Source organism: Chiloscyllium plagiosum, chromosome 7 (assembly GCF_004010195.1).
Source record: "Chiloscyllium plagiosum isolate BGI_BamShark_2017 chromosome 7, ASM401019v2, whole genome shotgun sequence".
Lineage (NCBI taxonomy): Eukaryota > Metazoa > Chordata > Chondrichthyes > Orectolobiformes > Hemiscylliidae > Chiloscyllium > Chiloscyllium plagiosum.
Window position 1 is genome coordinate 48,066,096 of NC_057716.1, and position 24,135 is coordinate 48,090,230.

General features: G+C 39.4%; 1 protein-coding gene and 1 long non-coding RNA gene across 4 annotated transcripts in view; both read right to left on the minus strand.

Moving 5' to 3' along the window:
- The window catches only part of LOC122551559, a 56,152-nt gene extending 48,918 nt beyond the window's left edge, over window positions 1-7,234 (minus strand). Inside the window, exon 1 of the long non-coding RNA XR_006312135.1 lies at window positions 7,093-7,234. This is a non-coding gene — a long non-coding RNA (uncharacterized LOC122551559). The remainder of the gene's footprint in view (window positions 1-7,092) is intronic.
- rapgef4a (Rap guanine nucleotide exchange factor 4a) overlaps window positions 1-24,135 on the minus strand; it is a 291,278-nt gene that overhangs the window by 205,390 nt on the left and 61,753 nt on the right. For all 3 annotated transcript variants that reach the window (XM_043693617.1, XM_043693619.1, XM_043693618.1), the window contains exons 3-4: window positions 14,747-14,835; window positions 11,879-12,025 (exon numbers count right to left, since the gene is read on the minus strand). In XM_043693617.1, the coding sequence (XP_043549552.1) occupies window positions 11,879-12,025; window positions 14,747-14,835 (236 nt within the window). The remainder of the gene's footprint in view (window positions 1-11,878; window positions 12,026-14,746; window positions 14,836-24,135) is intronic.

Genomic DNA, 24,135 nt, shown 5'->3' on the forward strand with positions numbered 1-24,135 from the left:
ACCACTGGCAACAGTAAGGTGGAAGATTTTGGAAAGCTAAAAAGGTGAATGTGAATGGACACTGCAGTGAGATTCTGCCTGTGCACAGAATCATTGATACACTGAGTTGGCCTCTTGGAGGCTTAACTATGGAGTGCCATTTATTAAAGTACACTTCGTTCAGGATGCAAAGTAGTGAATACTGGCACTAGCACAAATATTGTTTTGGATTGGAGTGTATGCCATCCTGCTTTCAGGATAGGACAGATTGATGCTTGTGTAAGCTTTTGATTGCTGTATGCAGTCTGAACGGTGTGCAAAATATAGAAAGCACTGCCATCTACTGAAATTTGACTTTTGCTTGGCTGACTCTGAACTTCATTGATGTGTTTGCATATTTTCTTAACATTTACTTTGCGGTCATTGTTGTTCTGGTGTTATACTGTTTTGTTAGTCAAACTTTTCACCTTTTCCTAGCTACTATTAGTTCTGAATAGTTCTGAAGAAGGGTCACTGACTCAAAACATTAACTCTGCTTTCTCTCCACAAATGCTGCTAAACCTGCTACATTTCTCCATCAATTGCTGTTTTTGTTTCAGATTTCCAGCATCTGAAGTTTTATCTCATTCTGCTCTGGGGTCTGGCTTGGCCTTTGGAATTAGTTTTCTTGCATGTGCACATCTAGTGTCCCTTAATGTCATAGCTTCCTGACACAGGCGTGTCAAATGTTGCAGTGCCAGATGCTTTAAAAGATCAAGAAAAACTGGACAGCTTTTGGGTAGGTGTGACAAATGTCACCTGTACAGATCTTGTCAGTTTGCTGTGCCGCGTTGATCAGAGCAACAGTGTTGGCTGCTCCTGAAACACGTAACTTCTAGTAGCCAGCCACTTCACACTTGTGTCCAACATTAATGGAATGGCCCTTCCCCACCCAAAAAAGTTCCTTTCGATGAACTCAACGAGCACCTGACAGTTCCTGTTCAGAAAAGTTGCACTGAGTATTTTTTGGTTTTTGTTTAAGATTCATCCTATTTGGCAAGCTTCATATAGCAGTTAAAAATCACAACATCAGGTTATAGTCCAACAGGTTTAATTGGAAGTACACTAGCCTTTGGAGCGCCGCTTCATCAGGTGATGAAGGAGCAACGCTGTGAAAGCTCGTGCTTCCAATTAAACCTGTTGGACTATAACCTGGTGTTGTGCAATTTTTAAACTTTGTACACCCCAGTCCAACACCAACATCTCCAATTCATATAGCAGATAAGGCATTGAAGCTCTGGAGTGCAACTGTTTGAATGTCATGTTTACTCAAGGACGGTGGCCAGTCTTTCCACAAGACAATCTCAAACTATGATTATATGCCACTCATGGTAGGACTAGACTCCTCCAGTACCTCCGCAAACTTGTTATTTGTCAATGGCCTCAGAGTGACCTCATCTCTGCCGAATGGATTAGAGCTTAGAGCAGCTAGTGCCCCTGACAGGGCTGCTCCTCTGCTGTCTGTGTCTTATTCACTTGTGAGGGGACCTCAAGTCATCAATTAGAAACCAGATCAAGTTCCATGCACTCTGAACCGACCTTGCCAGCAGGTGGCAGTGAAAAAAAGCAAATCTGAGTTTTGAGCCTGATATATTTTGATTAAATAAGATTCCTTGGTACCTTAAATCACCATGAGATGATGGGAAATCATAAGTGGAACTGACAATGGAACCAATGTTTAATTGACTTTGGATAAGCAAAGCAAAACAAAAAACTTAGAATATTAAATTTGCTCAGCAAAAACACTTTCCTGAAACAGTCTTATTAAAACCTAATCCAGTGACTCCACCATGGGAGTTGCAGAGTTAGGTTAACACATACCATCCTCTGCAGAGGTTTTTTTTCCCTCTAATCTCAGCTGGTTGTTTCCCACCTTCCCATGAAGGAAGAGCGGGTGGGGAGAAAGGAAACAATGTCAAGCGAATGTGACGCATGTTTGGAAAACAAGGAAGCAGGAGAATAAAAGTGAGTCAGATTTAGCTATGAACACTTTCCAGCAGCCGAACAAAAGCAATAATGACGAAGGCCTGAGAGTTAAACAGCAGCTCTGGCCCCTGTCAAGTGAGACGAGGCTTCATGAAGGCACATTGAAAGGAGATTAACAATAACAGAAGTCCCTTTCAAACTTGAAACTTCTGCCAAAAAGTGTGCATCCTGTTTTAGTGATGACTAACCAAGGTAGCACAGCACATCCAAACCTCTGCATATTTTGTCTTACCCATCGGGATGTGTCTAGCATTTTATGATAAATATGTTCTAGCTATGTTCTACATAGGGAACTTGGGGGATAAAGTGTGTCAGAATTCCAATCACCAGGGAACACAAAATAACAATGCTCTACAGAAGCACATGAAATGCCAAATCAGCTTCTAAAGTTTCAGTAGTAACAAAAACAGAAGTTGCTGGAAAAGCTCAGCATCTGTGAAGAAAAATCAGAATTAACGTTTCAGCTCCAGTGACTCTTCCTCAGTTCTGATTTCTCTGCACAGATGCTGCCAGACCTACTGAGGTTTTCCAGCAACTTCTGTTTTTGTTTCAGATTTATAGCATCCGCAGTTCTTTGGGCTTCCAAAACGTTTCATCCCTGGCACACAAAGCAAGTCACAGTCCAAGAGGTGACCGTAATATCCCGTCTACAGATCCCAGTCAGACTGAACCAACTTGACACACCACATGGACACCATCAGAAAAACTGAAACCTCTTCCTCCATCTAAGTGAGGTGTCCCAAAAAAAGCCTAATATGTCAAAATTGACACTAGTGTCAATATAATTTCACAGCTAGTACATGGTATACCTGGGGAAACTGCAATTATGTGCTTACAACTGGCCTGAAAAGGCCATATGCACCCTTTAGATGGGCACCAGAAACCTTTCACACCATTGAATGAGATGGATAGCCTGTTATTCATCTTCCAGTATGCTTTGATCTATTTCAATCAATGAGATAACAAGTCAGTTATAATACCATAGATTTGAGACTGCAACATCAATTTCACACATTCTGGTCACAGGCAAGCAGATTCAGCAAACTATGTCAGATAATAGCCAACTGCATGAACAATTTAAAATCTCAGCAGCAACTGAGCATCAATGTGGAGGCCACGATGGGAAAATGTTTGCAAAATACAGTACTTCATTAGTGCAATGGCTGTTAACACATTGGCCATTGTATTCAATATATTCAACATACCTCAACAATTTGGATCAGAGTCCTCTCCAAAGTATACTATGTTGGTTCCAAGACACACAGGAAATGGTGTGTTCAACATATTACCCTTCTTCTCACTCCTCAGTCTAAGTCTCTCAGAACACACTATCCATACTATAAAATCCATGGTCTTTAATTGTAACGTGACTTATTAAAATTTTCAAAGTGTTGTTAAACTTTTACCTTTGCCCTCTAGGCAGTGGTTCACCCTCACCAGCAACTCATGCTTTTTTAAAGACAGATCTGCACAGTTCTTTCCCCCTCACACTCACTGCCCAACCATGTACATGGAAAGGAGGGACAAAGTGGTACAGGATCACAATCAATCAATGAGTATACACATGGATTTGTGGGAAGATACTACATTGTTGCATTTGCTGAGGTGATACACTTTTTGGATTAGTGGTGCTGGAAGGGCACAGCAGTTCAGGCAGCATCCGAGGAGCAGCATTGTTGTAATAAGCAAAGTCCAAGTTCTTTGAAGAAATAGATAATATATTCACATCAAGAACAGCAGTCACATTGAAAGAAAATTCAGAGTCTAGAGACATCATGCCAGACAACTATCAAGCATCTATGAAAACTAAAGCACATCCACCCATGGCAACAGATAACACTGCACAGTGAAACCACACCACTAAGTAGTAATAGCCACACAAGGACTAGATTGGGTTGTATGTCCACGATGTCTCTATGCATTCAAATAACAATATCTCTATGTATCATTGTACATATATACTGGAAAAAGGGTTCCAATTTTCCAAAGTAAAAATGGGCATTTTGTATCTTTTACACAGTTGTGGGATATCATACATGTGACACTAACAGAAAAAAAAACTCTTGCCTCACTTTCAGCCGTACTCTGCTTTATAATGCGTGCAGTCTGTCAGTTGTGCACATGCAATGTACAGTAACATTAATAAATGAAGAACCCAGACCACTTATACAAGTCTGTGGCATTGTAGAAGTATAAGCAATTAGTGTTTTAAGTAAACTTCAAGATCTAGCTCAAACACAACCCAGTTTTTGTGGTATATGTTACACACCCTAACATACAGTAAACCGGAAATTACATCAATAAGAATAATCTTTCAGTATGTTGTGCAAATAAATAAATGTTGTTTATTCTCAGAAAATTGCCCATAATAATTTCAAAGCAACTGGTCTTTTTTTTTAAAAAAGGAAAATTCATCATAATCATCTCAACAGAAAGAAAACTAAATTACGCAATGGCATAAATTCACAATTAAATAAATACTGGTTAAATCTAGAGCTCTGTTCACTGACAGAATGTTAAAAAATACACACGACACCAGGAGTAGGTGGCAGCAGAGACCAAGGTTTCAGAGTGTCAGAGCAACAATTACTTTTAAAAGCAGACATTTCATGCAAATTTTCATTTACCAACAAAATACAAATGTGTTCCATTTATTATACCTCCCACCACTACATGTCAGGTTTTGCTCCATGCAGTTCAGAGCTGACTTCATTTAACTGCTTTTTGCACAATATTTCAGTGGCTGTATTTTTATAGTTTTCACACTTCTAAAATATTGTTTTGGCATTTATAATGCCTACTTTTAAAACAAGCGCATTACAATTCATCCAAATAATCATTCTAAGATGGTCTCAAATTTACCAGCTATGGGAATTTTTTAAACAAACAACTTCACATGACCTAGTTTTACCTCCTAGATATCAAAACAACCATCACTTCAGTGTGTTTTTGCCCCAGTACATCTTGCAATCTCAACTCTTATTTCTCCCTTTCCCCAATCTTTCTAAGCTAAATTCATCACTCTTCTATAACCTGTGCCACTTTAACTGTTTTGAGCTACCTGTGAAAGGCTGCTATAAATGCAATTGTTTACAAGAACATTTTCATTTATTAAAATGATATGAAATAGGGTGCCAATATTAGCTGGCCCATAACAGGAAGGTGTTAACTGAATGCCAGTCACTTCCCCCATAACAGGGTCAGAGAGCCTGATCTGAATAAAATAGCATATGATTACAACAGAATGGCACACGACAAGAATTTTGCTAATAGCATTTAAAATTTTCTGATGCATTCTGGTAGTTAGGTCTATAAATATTCAATTCAAGTTGATAAAACCATGCATATACAAAAAGGACGACATCAGAAATCGAAGACTATGATTTTGTGGTGGTGCTTGTGAACAGACAAATTAGGCATTTGGAATCAGACAAAAACAAATGAGCAGAAAACATTCTTGCTAGGTCTCCATCTCTTTGTAAATGATATTTAGAAACAGGAAACTCCTGCCGTCATTATAATATTCAAATCATATTGGAGGAATATAAGAAAGCTTCCCTTGTATCTTTCTGCTTCTTACATCATTGCAACACAGCTTGTAAAACAATGAATGTCATATATATTGCATGTAAAGTGTTGCTCAGTACGGAGCTGTATATGAAAACTAGTTTAAAAGTACCCAGTAAGACAGCCTTTTCATACTACAAAATATTTTAAGGCTTTTTTTCGGCAGAGCCTTTCTTCCTCTGTAGTTTTCTTTTCTACAGGAACTTGTATTCTCTACTGCTGGTCCCAACAGATGCAAAAGATAAAGTCTGAATTCATCCACAAGCATTCACTGATAAATAACTAGACCTCATTGCTTTTGGAAAATTCAACAACAGTTTCTAAAAGCTTACAGAATTTCTGTCACCTTATTGTGACATTTCCCTTTAAATTTTCCATATTTTTTAAAAATGGTGCTTGTACAGGATTTAATTCTTGTACAATCCATGTAAAATTTGTGCCTCAGTGAATAATTAAGGCAATTAGCATGTAACAAGTACATTACCAGACAAGATTTAGAGTCTTTTGACTGTTCAGAACTGACTTGGACCATTAGCATTTTGTTAACAGTGCAACTCTCTACAAATAAGTGAGTATTACTTTCAAGGATTAGAGACTGATACAAAACTTTAATATTTCTGCCTTCCCTGGGATTCCATTCACATCTGTTCTTGAAAATCTCAGTAACATTACATCAGAAAGACAACTTTTACTGTGGCTTCTTAAAAGCTACCATCATTGCTGCCATAATTATAGCACATTTAAGTAGGTTTCAGATATAATCATCTAACTCAAGTACAGCTAGTGTACCACATTATTTTGATCATAAGTGCAATTATACACTGAAAAATGGAGAAGCTGAGAAAAGATACATGTCTGCAGATGATTAGGATTACACTAAAGTTAAGTTTTTTGATATAAGTTATAAACAAAGGCCAGCTATCAGAAGGAAAACCAATGTGACTCAGCTGATGCAGGACAAAAACTCCTTTTTTTGTATAAAACATGCCTATGGACTCTAAACAAACGGTTCCAGTTTTATCCATTTAGGATAGGTAGACTGCCCCAATGTTAAATTACAATTAAAATATCAATTAGTAGTACTTGGTGTCAACCATCAAAATCAGGTTCATCATAATTAGATCAAATCTCCTTTTACTGCAATCACATGCTAAACTTTTAGTTATTCATGACATAAATATACATTCTAAGTTTACAGCAGAAATAAATTTTAACTCACAAACATGTCTGGTTGAATCATTTCACCAACATATTCCATTTCAATAGAACAGTCACAGCAACACTGTGCAATGACCTGGATATATTTTTAACTTTTGCTGAGTTGTTATGAACCCCAGGACATTAGGAAAAATAGATTAAACTTCAAAACATTGCTGAAGGTGACATCATAGAAGGAAAGAACCGATCTATTAAACAGACTGCTTGTTTAATCAACACTTTTTCATTTAAGGAGTTATTATAATATTATCCAATTACACTATTTTTAACCAATAGGTGTCATGTTACTAATTACATTCATACCCTCTTAAAGGATCGCATCTGAAAATATTGGAGACAATCTTCTCACAAAACTAAAATTCACAACAATTAGATTGTGATCTATAGCTCTTGAAAATATCAATGAATATCAACAATTTTTTGAAACAAAAATAGAAGCATTCATTTACTCCTTACATACAGTATTAAGTCCACCCCACTGTCAGAATCTGCTATATAGAGCCTCTGTTTTTTCTGCTTTGATCTGATATGTCAAGACCTTGAGGGTGTGTCATTGTAACTGATAGTTTACTTTCATCTACTAGGTGACAGGTGGAGCTCATTCACTTTACCATTTAGATGGTGGCCTTTGCTTGAACAGATTTTGCATGCACAGTTTTAAATTAGGATTTAGAATGCTACTACGTGCAAACTATTTGTTTTGGTTAGATTTTGATTTTCGGAATTTGATGATGTTGGGGTGGTTGGAGTGGATATTAAGACAACTTTCCAATTAAGTTTCCATTCCTTACAGTGAAATTAATTACAGCTAAGTTCACAAAAAAAATTCTGAGCTCAACTAATGATAGTGTTTGGGATTATTAAATTGCTAGCCCTCAGGGCAGGCAAACCAGGAACTAAGGGACATATCTGTGCAGCTATCAGTTACTGCTGTCTTCCTATTGGGTGAGGACATGCTTTTGCTTTTGTCCATCAAATACTGCTATGTATAATATAATACATTAATGCAGACCCCCTTAAGAATTATTAAAACTCATCACAGAATTCATTTCAGTGGGAAGCAGATTGAAACTACAGATGCCATTAGTAAGATCACAGCTAGAATACTGTGAATAGGTTTGGGCCCCTTATGTAAGGGAAAATATACTGGTATTGGAGGCCGGCCAGAGAAGGTTCACTAGGTTGAAACCAGGTATGGGGGGTTGGGAGGAGGGGGGGTGCATTATCTTGCAAGGATAGGTTGAATGGTTTGGACCTGTTATTGTAATATTGAAGAATGAGAGGCAACCTGAATGAAACAACTTGGAGATAGTGAGGACTGCAGATGCTGAAAAGTCAGAGTTGATAAAACGTGGAGCTGGACAAAGCACAGCAGGTCAAACAGCATCAGAGAAACAGGAAAGTCAACATTTCGGGCAGGACAGTCCTGATGAAGAGTCAAACCTGAAATGTCAACTATCCTGCTTCTCTGATGTTGCTTGACCTGCTGTGCCTTTTTCAGCTCAACATTTTATCAACCTGATTGAAACATACAAACACTTAAAAGACTTTAACAGGGTAGATGTGAAGAGGTAGTTTCCCTTGTGTGAGAGTCTAGGATGAGAAAGCACGATCTCAGGCTAAAGGGTCACATATTTAAGATAGAAATGAGGTGGAAATTCTTCTCTCAGTGGATTGTGAATTTGTGAATTCTTTACCCCAGAGACTGGGTCATCAAGTATTTTCATATGGGCATATTTTTAACCAGTCAGGGAATCAATTAACATCGTGAAAAGACAGGCAAGTAGATTTGAGGATTATCAGATTAGCATGATCTCACAGAATGGTGGAGCAGAATGGATGAGCTGAATGGTCTACTTCTGTTCCTACGTCTTGTGGTCTTACTTTGCGAAATCCAGTTGTAAGGGTGACCAATAGCTTCAGATAGCATCACAGTTCCCAAACCTTTCTTTGCCATGAGAATTTGGCAGAGTGGGATGGGCAAGTTGCTAACTGGGGGTTGAGATCCTTAGGGAGATGCTTTGATGTAGACCTGCTTTTTTTTTCCTCTTAGGCTCTTGCAACCTGCTCTATTTACCTGCTTCTATTTCTATCTACACCACCACCCACTGCAGTAGCTATTTATATTTTCTCTGTGTCTCATAAATTACTTTAATTTCACTCATTATGCCTACTTTCAGATCATGTTAATAGCACTGCAGTTATTTTACAATTTCCTATTTTCCATTTAAACATTTTACAGGTCACTCAGCGGTTACCTAATTCTGTCTCTACATATTTTTCTCCTGTTTCTCTTTGTTCTGTTCCTTTTTAATACATTTTAAAAGCAATTTTTAATCCCTTGTGGACTAACTGTATATTTATTGTTTTAGGTAAATCATTTTCAGTCATTTGACATGCTGGAATCACCACAGCAAACGCACTACAGTAGAGAATGAACAAAAATTCAGGCAAAGAAGCCTACTATCACCTCACTGCCTAACTTGTATGTTCGCCTTCTCATTCTTGTTCAGAAAGACACTGACTCTTCCTTCCCTGCCGTCTGCATACAGTGGAGATGACCCCGGTTCCTTCATAAACTCATTGACATTTTTAGCAGAGAAAGAGGCTACATGGCCCATTGTGTCCATGCCAGTAAACAAAGATTGGACTACACAACCTCATTTTCTAGCTCTAGGCCCATAACCCAGGAAGTTATGGCAACACAAGTGAATAAATAAATACCACTTACATATCAGAAGAGTTTCTGATTCAACTACTTTTCTCAGGCATTGAGGTCCAGGCTCCCAGATCTCCCTGCATGAGAAAACTCTCCTCAGCGAACTTCTTAATCATAACCCCTTACATTGAAGTCCAAATTATCAATATACCCCTCAAATAGCAAGGTCCCAGCAATGACCCCACAGAACCCTACTAGGAACAGAAGTTTAGCCACAGAAACATCCCTTGACTATCATCTTCTGCTTCCTGCCTCTCAGCCAATTTTTCATCCAAAGCACAACTTTGCCTTGGATCCCATGAACTCTTACTTTTTTATCCAGTCTGTCATGTGAGACCTTATCAAAAGCTTTGTTAAAGTCCATGTTACAAGTACATTATCCTTGCCAGCACTCTTGGTTAACTTATCAACAAATTTTATCAAATTTGTCAAATATGAAGTTGCCTTAACAAATCCAAGCTACATATCTCTGTCTAATCCTTGTCTCTCCATGTGCAGATATATTTTGGCCCTCAGAATTCTTTCTAATAACTTTCTTACTGCCAAGGTGAGACTGACTAGCCTGCAATTTCCTTGTCTATCATTTCCTCCTGTTTTTAAGTACTGGGGCAATGTTAGCAGTCCCCCAGTGGTCCAGTGAATCCCCCAGTCTCATCTGCGGCTAAAGAGGATGTGAAAATTCCTGCTAGGGCCCTTGATATATCCTTCCTTCACTCCCTCACAGCAGGGAATATATCTCATCCGGGCCTTTAAGTTATCCATTTGTAAGGCTGCAAAACTCTCTGATAACTCCTCTATCTTCATGCAATTTCTTTTAATATTTCACAGTCCTTTACCCTGATGTCTGTAGCATCCTTTTCCATTTTGAAGACTGGTGGAAGTATTAATTGAGGATTTGCCCATGTCTTCTGGCTCCACACATAGACTGCCGCTGCAGACAACACGGTGGCTCAGTGGTTAGCACTGCCACTTCACAGCATGAGGGTCCCAGGTTCAATTCCAGCCTCAGGCAACTGTCTGTGTGGAGTTTGTATATTCTCCCTGTGTCTGCGTGGGTTTCCTCTGGGTGCTCTGGTCTCCTCTTCCAGTCCAAAGATGTGCAGGTCAGGTGAATTGGCCAGGTTAGCACTGCCACTTCACAGCACGAGGGTCCCAGGTTCAATTCCAGCCTCAGGCAACTGTCTATGTGGAGTTTGTATATTCTCCCTGTGTCTGCGTGGGTTTCCTCTGGGTGCTCTGGTCTCCTCTTCCAGTCCAAAGATGTGCAGGTCAGGTGAATTGGCCATGCTAAATTGCCCATAGTGTTAGGTGCATTAGTCGGGGGGGGGTTGCTCTTTGGAGGGTTGGTGTGGACTTGTTGGGCCGAAGGCCTGTTTCCACACTGTAGGGCATCTAATCTAATCCCTTGAGCATCCTACTCTTTTAGTGGTTTCCTTGCTCTTTATATATTTTTTAAAAATCCTTTTGTGTGTTTCTTTATTCTACCTGCCAAAGCTTTCTCATGCATTCTTTTCACTTTCTTAATTTTTTTTTAAGTTCCCCTTGTACATATTTATTTTCCTATCGTGACTCTGCCATATTGAGCCAACGGTATCTTCCTTAAGTCTTTTTTGTTTTTCTTCATCCTAACTTTCAGATTCCCTGATATCAGGATTCTCCAGTCTTGGTTCCACCCTTTGTTTTCACAGGAATACAACAGCCCTTTAACAGCCCTTTACACTCGTTATTTCCTACTTAAATGCCTCACATTGCATTGACACAGTTTTGTCTGCAAGTAGCTGTTCCCAGTCCTCTTGTGCAAAATTAGTCTTCTCCTGGTTTAGAATTTTTATTTCTGGCGCATCCTTATTCTGTTCCATAACTAACCTAAATCTAATGTTCTCCAAAATGTTCCCCTTTTGATATATCTTCCACCTTCCGGGCTCATTTCTGAACACCAGGTCCAGAATTCCCCTGAACCTTTGTTGGACTTTCCATGTACTGGCGAAAAGAAAATCCCTGGATGCAATTTAAGAATATTGCCTACTAAATACTCCGTGCATTAAAACATATTCCATTTACCCTTGATAAGCTCACTTCTTTCTTATCTGACCAATATTTCCTCTGTCTTCCAGACTCATTTACTCATTTTTCAAATTCCAATTCCATCTCAGCTTCTCTCTCTTCTGAACTGCTTGCCAGTAGCCCAACTTCTGCCAATCTAGTTCAACAGCATTAGCAAATCTCTCCACAAAGATGTTGCTCCTGATTTTATCCAAAGTAACCTAATTGATTACAAGTGGCATTAAGTGGACACTAAATTTACCATTCAGAACAATTGCATAACATTTTTCAAAAGAATCAAGAAGTACATGCTGTTTTCAGATTTACCTCCCAAAGTGTTTTGAAGTCTTTCTGTTCAATGCGGAGAAGCTCGCTGTACTCCCTGGTAACAATTGTTGCATGGCGAGGAGTATTGTCCAGAATTGATTCTCCAAATGCTGTTCCAATTCCGAGAGTGCACAGTACAACAGCATCCTTTCAAAAAAATATAAACCAAAAATTCAAACATTATACAATTTTAAATGGAATAATTCCTTTGGACCATTGCTGTAATATGTTTACACTTTATAATCATTTAGTTTCTTAAACATTTTTCCTGTTACTTAGAATTTAACATCTATTGTAGTCTAATGAGGTGGTAATGCCTTGGATTTTGAGCAACATGGCAAGTATATGTGGATATTTTCATAGTTATGTGGTGAGGCCTGAGTCCTCATTACAATGGAGCCCACAGCCAGTCAGCGAAGAGTAAGTGAAGATCATGCCACGGCTAGCAAGACATTCAAAGTCGGTGAGGAGGATGAGGGCAAGGATAAAGAGATGCAAGACCAAAGTTGGCAATCAGAGACTGGGAATGGGAACAAATAAATATAGAGAGAAGGATCAGCAACATGCATGACTTAAAGGGCACTAAGAAGGAGAACTCTTGCCCCTCCTGGCTGCCAGTTCATATAAGTAATTTTGAAAACTCTCCATATTGGGAGTAGGCACCGACACATGCGAAACCCAGGCAAACCAATCTTGCAGCAAGGTACACTGAAGCCAACAGACCTTATATTTGCATATGCAAAGGAATCTAAAGCCTGTTTCAGGCTAAGGTACTGCAAGTTAAATTTTCTCCTTTCCCATTGCGATGTGGTGCACACCTGGCCAGAAACATCTGATATTACCTTAGGGTCTGAATGAAGCATCATCTCTACCTTGAGCAGTTAGAAACAGTGATCAGTGCCAGGATCATTCAACAGGAAGCATATGCCAAGAACTGATCTTAGAGCCTAAGGTTTGAATCAAGCCAACCCAGAGCTTCATTATAAAGTCCATCTTGTCTACCAAGGCAATGAGTAAGCATTGATCAGAAGCTGGAATGTAAGTCTTGAATCAGTGACTGAAATGAGACCATGAACTTTCAACAGATAAGCTGAAATGTTTAAATGAGGCATGAACTGTTGCTCTAATGTATTAAGCACATCTTTAGAAGGAAACAATAAAAACAAATTTGTATTGCATTTTTAACACGTTTTGTCAACCTAAGCAAAAGTAAAGCACTGAATCCAATAAAAAAATCATCCTAAAGCTTCTCATTGCAACTGTTGGCTTATCTATCAATCACAGTATTTACTTGTATCAAAATACAAATTGTTTCATTAAAAATCTGCAGTGATCTCATTAGTCTTTTTGTACACACTAGTTCTTGGATGATGGAACTAGGGCATGGAAACACCTTTGTACTGAGCAACTAAAACTACAGTGCACACCTTCCGATCTCAGGATAGTCGGAAATTGGCCATACCCTGAAAGGTGCTTGACAGAACTGTGTAGCTGTTCCAATCTATTGTGACAATTACCCAGGGAAGTGACGTTTCCAATGGACAAAGCCCCAGCGTTTGCAATGCTCTGAAAAACTCCCTAGCTCTCTAAGTTAGAGTTGGAGACTTTGAAGGGTTCCAACTTACTTACCTAAATAGTCACCCAGACAACATTAAAGGAGTTAAAACCTGCTGTGACTCTCGGTTAATTATGAAACTGAATCCCTTTGCCCCAAACTTGCTTACCCTGAACTCCTCCACCCAAGGCACTGGAACCCTGTCCCTCAATCTCCCAGCCCCAAACCCCTCGAGACCTAGCTCTTGACCAGACCCAACCCGGACCCTGATCTGTCACTGTGCAAACTTCAGATGTTCTTCCCCACATAAAGTAAAAAAAAAACTGTTCTTGGAAGAAACAATACTCAACTTCACTTTTCTCCCCAGATCCTTAAGTTAAATGATATCAGAGAGCCAAGTTGCCAACAGCAGGATCAACTAGAATATCCTTCAATGTGAAGTGGGCAGAAAAGGGAGGGCACGGGCATTTTACAGCATGTTGCGCTTTCCAATCGTATTGTCAATCTGCTACTGAGGACAGAAACTGACTGGGGACATTGCACCCAAAGCAATCATTTAATTTGCTACAAGTTGAATTACCAAACCATCTACCTTATACATTATTATTCCCAAGGGTAAATTGAAAATAATTAGAGCGAGCATTAATATTTGCTGCATTTCCTTCCCATCACTATGTCTGTCAAAAAACAGAAATTGTTGGAGAAACTCAGCAGGTCTGCCAGCATTTCTGGAAAGAAATAAGAGTTAACAATTCGAGTCGAATGACCTTCAGAATTCAAGAAAAATCTCAAAGAGGTGTTCTGAAGAGGGGTCATTAGCCTCAAAACGTTAACTCTGATTACTCTCCACAGATGCTGCCAGACTTGCTGAGTTTCTCCAATAATTTCCGTTTTTGTTTCAGATTTCTAACAAACGCACGTCTTTGTTTTACCATATCTATCACCTTAGGTGGCATTATTTTTATTAAAAATGTAATATTCCGATCAGCGGTGCTGCTAATCTCACAAATTGGCCACAACTCCCTTGATGTTAATTTTACCTCCTAATTACACCAATGGAGATTTCTGACATCCAGCAACAGTGATGTTATTGGTAAAACAGCTAACTGAAGGAATCTTACAGACAGCAAACCTGGAAGCTCAAAATCTTTAACAATTTAATCAATTTATAGAGAATAAAAGAAAGATTAGATTATATACACAAGCTTAAGGTGGAAGCTGAAATATCAAAATGGCTCTCATCATGCTGAACAGCTGGGTGCAACAAAGTCAATTACTGTGGTTAGTGCATTTGAACAAAATATCCCACTTACCTGGTGATTGGCTGTTTCTGACACCTTAACATCCAGGGATCCAGCGAGTACTGCATACCAACTTGTCCCAAGATCTCCTTGTCGAAACACTTCAAAACAAAATACAAACAAAAACTCTAAAACATGGAATGGAATTATTCTCACTAATGCCTACTAATTAATTGGCATTTGAGAAAAATTTGTTTAATCGCTTCAAGGACCAATATCTTACTCCACAGTTCTGGTTGGCTATTCCCTGATCACATAATAGCTAATCTACCAGGTGACAATCACCTGATGAAGGAGCAGTGCTCCAAAAGCTAGTGCTTCCAAATAAACCTGTTGGACTATAACCTGGTGTTGTGTGATGTTTAACTTTGTGCACCCCAGTCCATCATTGGCACTTCCAAGTCATAGCTAATCTTTTGAAGAATAGTAATATCCAGCCTTTTCTCGGAGGAGGCTGGTCTCCACCGTCGTTGCTTGGCTACTCGTTGTTAGTGCAGTCTAAAAATGATCCCACAGCTCTGCCCAATCCTATTCCCTGTATATTCCTTTCTTTCAAATATCTATTGGCCTTCCCACTTTCTTTTAAACATGCAAAACAAAAACATTTCTTACTTTGTAGTATTCCTTGCAAAATGTTCAAGAGCATTAAACAAATGAAACTTACATACATCCCACCACCAGGAGGAACCTAAAAGAAACATTTATGTTAAAAAAACAAATCAGGTACTGCACCTCTTGACTGACATGCAATCTGCTTTGAAGTCTCATCTGTAGGATAGAAAAAAAGGACCATCTGTTCTTCCATTTCAATTTGTCTCTTCATTGTTTATATTTCCAAGTGTTTGACTTAAGAGCTCAGGCCATTGTGAACATTTTTATGCATTTCACAAGCTCCAGAATCATCTCAGCAGGGAGCTGTGTTCACATTTTTGGGGGTTGATTAGCAATTGTCAGCAGTTGTTTAAGGATTATCTGCCTTTGATGTGATAAGTGAACAAACATTTTTACAACAGATAGACAACTTAAGAGGTTTTACATTTCTCTGAATTTTTTACAGAGTGTTTGAAAGTAGCTCTATTGAATTGTTAGGAATTTATTTCTTTTAATTTTCATTGCAAAGGTATAGCTCCCAAGGTCTATCCATAGTGTTTATTAAGTGCATAGCCGTGCACGATACATGGGAGGAAGAGAAAAAGGGAGCATGGAGACATTAGGAGGATGGAGGATTCATGGAGAGGGAATAGAGCATGAGAGTACAAAAAAGGAAGTATGGGAAGGCATGTAGATGGTATGGGGATATAGAAAGCAATAAAGTGGACATGGAGGTATAAGGGACATGGAACATAAGGTAGCGTATTGGAGATCTGAAGATATAGGTGGACATGGACATTTTGGGTGGGAGTGGTGAGGTTTAATCAGCATTAGAAAGATATTGGGAATTGAGCTGCAGTCCACGAGAACCAAGACAGACTTTCTATTCAGCCCACCTCCCCATGGATTCCTTTCACACTCCTTCCATACTTAAGGTGAAGAATATGATGGGGATATGGTTCAGAGTAAGGCTCAGGTATCAGAGGGTTAGGCCTAACTCATGCTTCCCAAAGCTGAACTGACATTCTGGGCCTGCAACAATAAGCATGTGATACGATACCAAAAGAAGCTACACATGCTCTACACTTTAGACTCTTAATGGTACAAAGCTGAGGCTAAAATTCAAGAGAGATTGGAGGGATATTCTTCAAACATTGGACAGAAATTTCCACTCCCTTGAGCAGCATGTGCAATGGTAAGAATGTTCAAAAATATGGAGAATGAAAAAAAATCAGAATCCCAACAATAAGAGACAGTTTTTAACGTATCCCTTAACCTTCAAACAGTATGTTCCAAATCTCAAAAATGAACAGTGACCATTTTAGTTCCAATGTATTTGCATCTGATTATTAGCCCAATTTACCAAACTTCTATGCAGCTCGCAATTCTTCTCTTCTCTGAGAAACTAGACAGACCCAATTCCCAAAATAAAGTCAGAGAGGTTTCCCGGCAGCAGCAACTCTCTGTTTGCTTCTCCAGGCCTTCAGGTAACTCAGTCTTCCCCACAGTATCTTTTCATGTTATGTGGACATTGTCCTCATCCACTACAAGTGGGCATTAGCAAATCACCAGGGAGAAAGTGAGGACTACAGATGCTGGAGATCAGAGTTGAGAGTGTAGTGCTGGGAAAACACAGCAGGCCAGTCAGCATTCGAGGAGCAGAAGAATCTACGTTGAAGGGCTCTTTCCTGAAATGTTGATTTTCCTGTTCCTTGGTTGCTGCCTAACCTGCTGCGCTTTCCCAGCATCACATTCTTGACCCATTACCAAATCACCAGCCTCATCACGATATCATTCCTGCTCTCGGACCAACTCTCACATCAGAAACTGTTTTTGGAGTGCAGAGATTCTAATGATTTGTACACTTCTACCTGATCGCTTTGAGCACTGGGACACACACACATCTCATACATCTACACAGGATGCATCTTATGGCTCTGAGCTAACTTAACACTTAGTCACCTTGTACTTACTTGGACACTGCTAAGCTCTAGAGCTTGCATTGTTTTTCAGCTCATAGACTCTTCAATGCTAGGTTGCAGGCTGTCAGACTTTTAAAACAGAGTTGTTATACCTTGCAATAGCGAGAGTTATCATCCATGAGCCCATGTGAGACGTGAACGTCATTGAGACTCAGTGATTGGTGGCCTTGTGAGTTTGATGCAGCAGAGAGAAGCACATACTCTTACAGAGTGCAGGAGATCACTAACATTCTTCTTGTACTGCTGTGCATTTTTTTTAACCTGGGTCACTGCACTGGCGCAGGGCGCTACCTCAGTCCAGGCGTGCTAGGTTGGCTAATGTGGCCTCCGTTGCTGGTCAGCAGGTAAGAGGATGGCTATCCTCTCCACTAACCCAACAATCAGAACCTTCAGTTCGCTGTCAGTGAAGCAGGGACCCAACTTGCCATTTTAGACAATATTCCTAGCGATGGCAGTTGAGCACCACAGTGTGAAGGGCAACTCCTGTTGTGTAATGGCTAACATTCTACAGAGCTGGAGTTTCAATATGACACCAACAGCATGAATGTCCCAGTGTCCCAGCAGGGAGCACTTCCACTATTCCTGCCCAATGATATGTGCTGATGAGGTGAGTTACAGAATTAAAGAGTTCGAGAGAAGTGGATTTCAAGCCGACATGGACCATGGAGTACCAACTGCTATGATTCTCACTTTATCCAAAACTGCAAAAATTCAGCCCTAGGAATCAATCAACTAAAAGTGAGATCCTAGTTAATTTTTCAGCACCTTCATGGTTCAGAATTGAGAGATTTTTAACCTTAAAGAGGCAGTACTTTAGATTCTGTGCACTTAAAATCAACTGAAACACTTACAAAATATGCATTTTATAGTTTTTTTGAACAATATAGTTGAACTGAAATGTATTAATTTTTGCAGTGTTCAATGGCTGAATCTGTTTTGTCAAAGTTTTAAAAAATGTTTCAGTTCAGATTTTCAGCATCCACAGCATTTTGCTTTTACCAAAAAAATGCTTCTATTAGTGTCAGTGAGTACTTATCAAGTGGTCAGCATGGATGAGTTGGACTGAAGGGTCTGTTTCCATGTTGTACATCTCTATGACTATGACTAAGTGAAGCAAACCATTAGCAATATTCATATGAAACATACTTATTGTGATCTTTAAAATCTCATTATTATTTTTTGACCACTTGTAGCTAATCCACCATCAAGTATCATTCTTCAGGGTAGGATTGCATGGGACACAGTCTCACACAATCAAGTTGAACAAAGAACGCTTCATCAGTAAACACACTTTTGTTCCAGAAGTTGTATGAAATTTCTTGATTGCAGTAAAACTAAAATGCCTTTCAGCACTGTATGTCTACCAGTTCAAGTTTTAATCCTACTGTGCAAGAAAATCTTATGATCTTGTCTTATGATCTGAAGCTTACCAATTCACCAAAGCACACAGGTCACGAGTGTTGTTTCTGAGTTATGCTAAATTATTATTTTGTCGCAGTTTTATTGTAAAATCCAGGCAAACCTAATGGATACAAAACTAAAAGGGTTTTCTTGTACAGTAGAATTAAAACTTGAACTGGTAAAAACAGAGTGGCTGTGAAAGGCATTCTAGTCCTTTTCCAAGCAAGAAAATTATATGGGAATGGGAGAAATAAAAAAATGAGTAAAGGTACTTTTTGTTGGCAAAACTGCAAAATAGCAACAGCTGGAAGCACAGCTGAATTAGATAGTAGACCAGTGGAAGAGCAGAATTACTGCATCTATTAAAGTGATCATTATGAGAGGCAAGAAGAGGAAGAGAGCCAACATCTCATTTCTACTCATTAATGAAAGGATCCAGGCTAAGCAAAGCAGATGGTACTCAGGATTATGGGTAGTGTATTGAGAAGGATAGAAACCTGATGGCAGACAGGAAACAATGAATAGGAATAAATGGGTCTTTTTCTGAAAGGCAGGCAATGAGTAGTGAGGTATCATAGGGATCAATGCTAGGACCCCATCGATTCACAATATATATAAATGAACTAGATAAAAGAACTAAGTACAATATCTCCAAATTTGCATTTGACACAAAGCTGAATGGGATAGTGAGCTATGAGGAGGATGCAGAGATGCCTCAGTATGATTTGGACAAGGACAGTGAGTGAGAAAATGTGTCTGAGATGCAGTATAATGTGGCTAAATGTGAGGTTATCCATTTTGGGGGCAAAAATAGGAAGGCAGATTATTATCTGAATGGCTATAAATTGAAAGGGGAATGCACAGCGAGATCCAAGTACACCAGTCACTGAAGGTAATTATGCAGGTGCAGTCAACAAGGCAAATAGTTTATTGGTCTTCACAGCGAGAGGATTTCAGTACATGTACTGAGATGTCTTGCTGCAATTATACTGGGCCTTGGTAAGAACACACCTGGAATAATGTATGCAGTTTTGGTCTCCTTATCAGAAATAGTTTTTTTTTGTATTGAGGGAGTTTTCCAGATTGATTCCTGGGATGGCAGGACTGACTCTTGAGGAGAGGTTGAATCAGTTATATTCGCTGGAGTTTAGAAGATTGAGTGCGCAATCTCATTGAAATCTATACAATTCTAATAGGACCGGACAGGGTAGATGCAGAAAGCCCAGAACCAAGGGCCACAGAATGAGGGTATGGGGAAAACATTTAGGACTGAGAGGAGGGGAAATTTCTTCACCAGAGAATGAATTCACTACCACAGAAAACAGTCAAGGCCAAAACATTGTATTATTTCAAGGAGATGTTGGATCTCACGTTTGGGATTGAGGGGATCAAAGGATAGGCTACTGAGTTGAATGGTCAGCCATGATCATAATGAATGATGCAGCATGCTTGAAGGGTCAAATGGCGGATTCATGCTCCTATTTTCTATATTTCTACATAGAAGATATAAACAGGAATTGCTGGAAAACCTCAGCAGGGATGGCAGCATCCCTATAGAGAGAGAAACAGCGAACATTTCAAGTCCAACATCATTTCTTCATAGAACAGAAGATGTTGTCTGATAGCAAAGCAAACATATTTGATTTTAATAGGTTTGTTATGAATACAAGGGGAGAAGCATGTTTTCAGATTCAGACAGATTGACAATGTGGATACAATTCACCTCAATTTTGATGTTTTATAAAACAAGACTGCAGTCATTAAATTGCTAAACCAATACCAAGAGAAACTTCTGAGTACAATAAGACTCATTACTCTGTGGTATTATTGTATCCTGAAAATTACAAAGAAAACATCATCATACTGATTTTTAACAGTAAAACTGTGCCGTAGGATGCAATTCAACATGGAATGTTTGTACATGTTCATCCTAGCGATCGAGAAATGAAGAAGGGATGAAATTATGGCTGGAGGCTATAGTCTGAGTAGCCAAGGGTCTTCCTATCAAAATCCATCCAACGAGCCTATTACTAGTTTTGGGTACATATAACTGACATTTCAAATAGGAGCGCTGTAAAATTAAAAACCAGCTAGATGTGACTTTTCTAAAATTCATTACTCAACTATTGTTATCACTAGCTGGGCCAGCATTTGTTGTCTATCTTTAGTTCTGGAGAATGAGATAGTGAGCCGCCTTCTCAAACTACTAGAGTTCAAGAGGTCTAGGAATGACCATGGTGCTGTTAGGAAGGCAGCAGGTTAGATTCTGGGCTGTCTTACCAGCTAAATAAATCTTCCAGACATTTGAGTAAACAATCCACTTAAAGTATTCATTTGAGAAAAGTGAACATAACGGATGAAAGTTCCATGTCACAAGTTAACACCATTTTTGAATGAGGCAGTATAACATTTGGATATAGGTGGCACTGGCTACATCAGCCTTGGTTGCCCATCCCTACTACCCTTGAGAAGGCAGTAGTGAGAGCCACCTTATTGAACCACTGCAGTCCATGTGGTGCATGCATAGACAGAGAACCGGAATGGAGTTCCAGGATTTTGATTTAGTTATGCTGAAGGAATGGCAGTGTAATTCCATGGGAACTTGTAAGTAGTGGTGTTCCAATATGTCTGCTGCCCTTGTCTTTCTAAATGTTATTGGTCATAGGTTTGGATGCTGCTCTCTAAGAAGCATTGGTGAGTTACTACAGTTCATGTTACATTGCAGCTACTGAGCATTGGTGGTGGAGAGAGTGAATGTTTGTGGATGTGGTGCCAATCAAGCAGGCTGCTTTGTCCTGGATAGTGTCAAGCTTCTTGAGTGTTGGTGGAACAGCACCTAGCCAATAAAGTAGGGAATATTCCATCACACATCTGACTTGTGCCTTGTAAATAATGGACAGGCTTTGGGAATTCAGGAGGTGAGTTATTCTCCATAGTATTCCTAGCCTCTGACCTGTTCTTGTAGCCATAGTATTTACATGGCTAGTCCAGTTCAACTTCTAGTCAATGGTAACTCCCAGGATTTTGATAACTACTTGTGCACAATCTACTTTTTGCCTAAGTGACACATTCCTACAGGCACACCTTACGCTGGCAACATTGGTAACAGGTAACATTGTTGCCAACTATCTAGTACCTGATTCAAAAGCTAAGAAGTTTAATGTCCCTGTGCCCTACTTACAGACACTAAACAGGGACCTAAGTCACCACATGATGGACAAAAATTTAAAACATTATTGAAATTGTCAAAAACTAGGTATGGAAGCTCCACACTTAAGACAGGCTGTAAGCCCCTATTAGATAAAAATAAGGGCATAATGTCACTTTTGAGAACCCTGTACAATATTAGGATAGTCAACACAGGTAAACCATATCTGCAGGCCATCACTAAAAGGAAAAATATTTTAAAGTATTTAGCTGAACATGGATTGAGGAGGTACAGGATGCGCATCTTGTCTGCACACTGAAATCACTGTCCACTGCAGTGCCACTCTGAAACCTTTCCTCCCACTTCTCAATCCCCTGTTACACTGGTCACTGATGCCACAAAAGCTCCACAATGCCTTGCAATCATAGTTACTGTCACTTGACTTAATTCTGGCCACTGCCAACCTTGCACTTGCTCGCACCCCTCGCAAGGACCTATCTGACAATTAATGGAAGCAACAGCAACATAGTCTTAGAGGTTAGCAGGTGGGTGGTGAAGTGGCTTGAAACCCAATATTAGTGGTAGAATCATAGAATCCCAACTGTGCGGAAAGAGGCTATTTGACCTGTCGAGTCAATACCAACCCTCTAAAGAGCATTCCATACAGACCCAACACCCACCACTGGCCCCGTAACGCCACATTTATCATGGTTAACCCACCTATCCTACACAATCCTGGACACTAAGGACAATGTAGAATGGCCAATCCATGCAGACACGGGGAGAATGTGCAAACACCACACAAGGCTGGATTCAAACCCGGGTCCCTGGCGCTGTGCTAACCACTGAGCCACTGTGCCACCTGGGGCATAGTCATAGACCTATGCCTTGTCTATTCATTCAGGTACAGAGATTGTTCCCTCTGTCCCCTGCTTTGGCAGCAAATGAAATATTAAGTCCAAATTTGTTTGATTTTGAAAGTAAAATTAAATATTTTTCTGCCATCACATCCTGAGAACTGGACTAAATTCTTGTTCCATTCAATCCCATTCAAAGGAGATGCCGCATTCATCTGTCTGATAGACGTTCATTGCTTTGAATGTGCTTCAAGCTGCAAAACTGCTGGGAATATCTTCATTCTCACAGGGCTCCTGCTTATTTTTAGTTGATTGTTACAAGTCAAAGTAATTAAACAACAGGATAAATATATAATTCATGAATTCTATTCAGAGGTGTCAAATGGAGTACAGCTTTAGACATTACAGATAAAAACATTGGTGCATGACAAAATGAGTTTTTTTTATGGTCGTTTCAATCAGTCTATAGAGTGGTGATCATTCATTTTAGTAAATTTAACAAAATCTCAAAATTACTTTATGGGTATATAATATGTAACATTCACATGAAATACCTTCAGAACCATTTTAAAATGAATTTCACATCAAATGTTGAAACTATTCAAAATTATGATAACTATGAAAATGAAAGTAGATTGCATTTCTGTCGCATTGTTTATGGGCCCCATGTCAGGTCCTGTTTCTGGTTATCACTTTCTTCTTAAAAATCATTATTTTACATAACAATCACAGAATGGTCTGCTATTAATGCATATGTCTTGGGGACAAGTGTTCCTAGACAATTATGCTAATATATCTGTCAATATTTCATGACAGAGACATAAAGAATTCATAAACTGAACCCATAGACAAAGCTCTTTTTGTGGCATAAATCAATGACAAGCACATTAAAACATTTTGCAGTGTTGTTAAAATATTATGAATATGTTAGCATTAACATATTAGCACCTGTATTGCACATTTGTGGCATAAACCACTACTCCAATGTAGATATTGTAGGAAGGATTAGTACACAAATTACCAGCAATATAATGCCAAGGTTAATGTGCATACAATTCATGAATTAGTTTGTATATCATTCAATGATTTGTGATGAGAAAGAAACATCCCAAGAATTGTGAATTGTCACAAATTACTACATGATAAGAACTGTTCTGCAATTAGATTTGCAAAAAACTGCAACTCTCTGAACCTCTCAGAGTGAGTGGGAAACTATCGGACTGGAGGTAACTGGTGGTGTGGGACTGGGAGCTGTCAGTGTGGGAGGGCAAGCTGTCAGTGTGGGAAGGAGTTGTCAGTGTGGGAGGGGGAGCTGTCAATGTGGGACTGGGAGCTGTCAGTGTGGGGGGGCAAGCTGTCAGTGTGGGAAGGAGTTGTCAGTGTGGGAGGGGGAGCTGTCAATGTGGGACTGGGAGCTGTCAG